We start from the raw sequence: 4,538 nt of genomic DNA, 5'->3' as shown, positions 1-4,538 counted from the left end.
CGATCTCAGCCTTCCAAGTAGCCGGAATTACAGGCATGCGCTACCATGCCCGGCTGATTTTTTGATTTATTGTAGAGATGAGGTCTCCCCTTTGGGTCACTCTGTCATGTAGAACAGGGGTGGAGGGGCTGGGGGAACAGGGTGGGAGGAATGCAAGGCAGAGGGACGAATGGAGTGGTGAGGACACTGCAGTAACCTTGGAGGACAGCTAAGATCTGACTTACAGAAGTGAGGGGTGGAGGAGGCATTTGAAAACTACTCGGGAGATTGACCAAAGTCCTGATGCTCAGTCTTATGTTGAACTTCAGGGTGAGGGAGTTGATGACAGTTGGTGTTCTGGACTGGGGTCCTGAGTAGAGATGGAGATCCTGGTCACAGTGATGGGCAGAACTGGACAGGGCAAGGAGCCGCCTTCTGTTGTGGACACATTAGCCTGTAGGGTTGATTGTGTTTTGTGTAAATGGAATTGAACAATATGTGGTGATTTTGTGACTGGCTTCTTTCACTTAGCATAATGTTTTCAAAGTTTGTCCATGGTGTAACATGGCTCATTACTTCATTCATTTTAATTGCCAAATAATATTTCATTGCAAGAAGTACCACATTTTATTTACACATTCATCCACTGATGGACATTTTGGTTGTTTCTACTTTTTGGCTATGATAAATAATGCTGCTGTGAGCAGTCATGTACAAGTTTTTGTGGGAACATCCTTTTTTATTTTTCTTGAGTATATATACCTGCAAGTATAATTGCTAGCTAAGAGTACAAATGGCAACTTTATGTTTAACATTTTGAAGAACTACCAGATTATTTTTACACGTGCCCCTCTATTTCTAGGAAAATTTTTTGTTTGAAAGTCATATTGCTTGATATTAGCATAGCAATTATAGCTTTCTTCTGGTTATTATTGCTTTTCTTTCTTTTCTCTCTCTCTCTTTCTTTCTTTCTGAGTAGGAGTCTCTCTGTTGGTGATCCTTTTGCCTCAACCTTCCAAGTAGCTGGAACCACGGGCATGTACCACCATGCCCAGCTAATTTTTTGATTTACTGTAGAGACAAAGCCTCACCAAGTTGTCTAGGCTGGTCTAGAACCCCTGGACTCAGGCAATTCTCTCATCTCGGCCTCCCAAAGTGCTGGGATTACAGGCATGAGCCACCACCCCGGCTAACCTTTCTTTTTAAGAAAAATGATTTTTATCACGAATGCATGTAGCCAAAAGTAATATATTATTTAGTTATGCATGTTTTGAGCTGTATAAAAGTAGTGTCACATAATAAATGTGGTCAGCTGGACTTGGTGGCTCAGCCTGTAATCCCGCGCTTTGGGAGGCTGAGGTGAGTAGATTGCCTGAGCCTGTGGGTTCGAGACCTGCCTGGGCAACTTGGAGTGACCTCATCTCTACAATAAGTCAAAAAATCTGGGCATGGTAGCGCATGCCTGTAGTTCCAGCTACTTGGAAGGCTGAGGCGGAAGGATCACCGGAGCCCAGCAGGTCGAGGCTGCGGTGGCTGGGAGCATGCCATTGTACTACAGTCTGGGCGACAGAGTGAGACTCCAACTAAAAAAAAGTAAATAAATAAATGCAAATAAATAAATAAATGTGGTCTACTTGGTCCTTTCACTCAATGTGCTATTCCTAAGACTCACCTATGTTGTTGTATGTAGCTACAATATCATTAATTTATGTTCATTGCTGTATAATATCCCACTGCGTGACCCTACCATGATGTATTGATTCATTCTCTTGGAAGTGGCTATTTGGCACATTTCTAATACTTTGCTATGACAATTTACTGCTGCTATAAACATTTGTATACACTTCTCCTGTTCTCTTGTTCTCAAAGCAACTGTCAGTATCACCATTGGCTAGGAACTTGTTAGAAACACAAATTCTCTAGCCTCACCCAAGACCCATGGCATCAGAAACTCTGGGGTAGACCCAGAAATCTGCAGTTTAATCAGAGTCTCCAGGTGACTCTGATACCCCGTAGTTTGAAGTACCCTGCTCTAGGGTACACACTAGGAGTGAGATTTCCAGATTGCAGCAGACACTTGCTGTTTTCTAGAGTGGTTGTTCCATGTTATGTTTCATTGGTGTGTGCACGAGTTCCCGTGGAGACATACCCTCAGCACTTTGTATTGACAGGCTTCTTTGCAGTGCTCTCCAAGGAGGTTGGTCTGACTGGTCTTCCCCAAAGAGAAGCATGGGTGCGGCAGTTGATTTCTCCTTCCTGTCTGTCTTCCCACCCTCCCTTGGCCAGGTCATGCCCTGTCTCAGGAACCAGAGTTGCACCAGGCATGCCGGCAGCTTGGCTGTTGCTTCAGCGTGGATTTGTTTTGACAGGAGTATATGCACCATCTGCTGACCCTGGAGCACCGTGCGGAGGAGCAGTTCCTGGAGCACTGGCTGAACCCTCACTGCAAACCCCACTGTGACAGGAATGTAGTCCATCCTGTGTAAGGGGCTCCGAATCAGCCTTGGTACGTCCCCATCTCCCAGGTTGTCCAAGGGGGGTGGTAGGGGACAGCAAATGCATGGGTTAGGAGATTTTTTTGTACTGTGGAGTCAGGAGGACTGTGGGTCAGGGGTGGCAAGAGCAAGGCAGGAGAAATGGGAAACACAGGTTGAGAGGAGTACAGGGGACACTGGCCTCCACTGAGTCACCAAGAGATCCAAAGCAAGGAGGGGATGTGACCCTATTTTCCACCCAGAAAAGTTCTCTCTGGAATCCGGATCTGGAGAAGCATGGCTTGTTGAGACTTGGGTCTCTCCCAGTGGGTTCAGCATCCCTGGGGTCAACCTGTGACATTCACCACAATCATCACCATTGTCATAGGATCAGCAGCTTCTTTCCCAGGTATCGCTCCCATTCTCCACTGCCTTCCGGCAGCCTTCAAGGCTGGCGATCTGCTCAGCTTGCTATGTCTTCCCTCTTCCCCTTCTCTGGGTTTGCTCTCTCAGTCCCCCTGCTCGGTGTTCCTGGCACACCCTGCATACCTCAAGTCTGCACCTCTGTTCCTACACGAGGCTGTCTGTCCTTGTTATCTTCCCCCTCTTTCTAGATCCTGTTAGATAAGGTAGCAAAATCCCGTCAGAAGGAAAGCTCCATGAATTTCATTCCACCTCTGACCAAGCAGGGCAAAATATAATTGGGTAGTCTATTATCTGTAGTTAAGAGAAATCTTATGTCTTTGTTGTTTATCTTGTGCTGTGAGTTGAAACAAGGACACTCTCTTGAGAGTATCACTTTTTATAATTTTCAGCGTCTATCACATAACTTCTCTCACTGATCCTCTTAACACCCCGGTGTCATTGTAGGACATGCAATTTAACCTCATTTTAGAGAGGAACTAACTGAGCATGATTAAGCTACTAACTCATGCTAGGTGGGGTCAGGCTTCTGACTATTGCAAATCTCACGTGCTTTTTGTGGACTATACTGCTCAGTCCTGTGTGTGGGGGGGGTGGGGCATGTAATCCCTCTGAGGGGCTTTCACAGCTCATGGGAGGATCATCTGCTGGGGGTGGAAAGAAGTGCTGCTTTTGAGGAGTGGGGCTGGGCTGACATCCCTCTTCTGGTCCTTTCAGTCCCGGGAGCTCTGTTCTAGGTCAGGGTTCTGGTCTGCCTGGGCTTGGCTTCTGACTCCCAGGTTGCTGCTCTCTAACCCCCATCCCAAGGACCTTCGTCTTCCTGCACTGGAAGTCCTCCCTTGGCCTCTTCCAGAAAAATAGAACCGTGGAGTAGTTAGATCCTCAGACTCTGCTACTAGTCAGAGCTAGTCCAGCTCTGTGGACAAGCTGGGACTCTCTATGCCCCAGCTCTGTGACCTTGGGCAAGCCGCCTAACCTCTCTGAGTCTCTGTTTCTGCCTCTGTGAATTGGAGTAATAATGATGTCTAGGGAGCCTGGTGCATAGTAACCAACTCCATAAATGAAAGCCACTTGTTACTGTTGTGCAGTCCTGGGGAGAGGAGAGGTTTCTGGGTTGCTTGAACCTCACAACAGCAACCTCCAAGGGGCAGCTGCGGTCTCTGTTTTCTGGTAGGACAGGCCCTATGGGTGAGCCAGGGGCCTGGTTCTTGCAAATGTGGAGTTCCACAGAGGCCCCACTCTAGGCAGCTCCCATTTCCATGAAGACGAGGAAGCAGTGGCTGGAAGGATGTGCCAGCTTGGAGTTTGGAGTCAGATCGCTTTCAGATGCTGAGTCCACTAGTCACCGTCTTAATAACCTTGGGAAAAAATACCTGGTTATACAATTTCCTCATCTGCCAAATGAGGATAGCAATAGTCCTTCCCTCATGGTTGCGCTGAGGATCAAAAAAGGTCAATTCTGGAAAATAGTGTTGCCCGGACACGCACACAGGAAGTGCCCAGGAAATGACAGCTAGAGGCCTGTTTGCTCTTCCTTAGTTTCTCCTTCTTTTTCCTTAGTCTTCTTTCTCCCTTCTTCTCCTCCTCTTTCTTGTTCTTCAACATCATCAGCCTGACCACCACCATCATCAACATCACCACCATCACCACCCACGCCACCCC

The 4,538-nt window shown here is 47.3% G+C and overlaps 1 protein-coding gene across 1 annotated transcript in view; it reads left to right on the top strand.

The window, feature by feature from the left end:
- Window positions 1–4,538, top strand: part of CUNH17orf67 (chromosome unknown C17orf67 homolog) — a 30,128-nt gene that overhangs the window by 25,286 nt on the left and 304 nt on the right. The window contains exon 3 of the mRNA XM_008072013.1: window positions 2,349–2,485. Coding sequence (XP_008070204.1) covers window positions 2,349–2,465 — 117 coding nt within the window. The 3' untranslated portion in view covers window positions 2,466–2,485. The remainder of the gene's footprint in view (window positions 1–2,348; window positions 2,486–4,538) is intronic.

The sequence above is a fragment of the Carlito syrichta genome, unplaced genomic scaffold (genome assembly GCF_000164805.1).
Source record: "Carlito syrichta isolate Samal-C Ts95f unplaced genomic scaffold, Tarsius_syrichta-2.0.1 Scaffold314811, whole genome shotgun sequence".
In the NCBI taxonomy this organism is placed as follows: Eukaryota; Metazoa; Chordata; class Mammalia; order Primates; family Tarsiidae; genus Carlito; species Carlito syrichta.
Note: the sequence above shows the minus strand (reverse complement) of the source record. Positions and strands in the feature narration are given on the sequence as shown.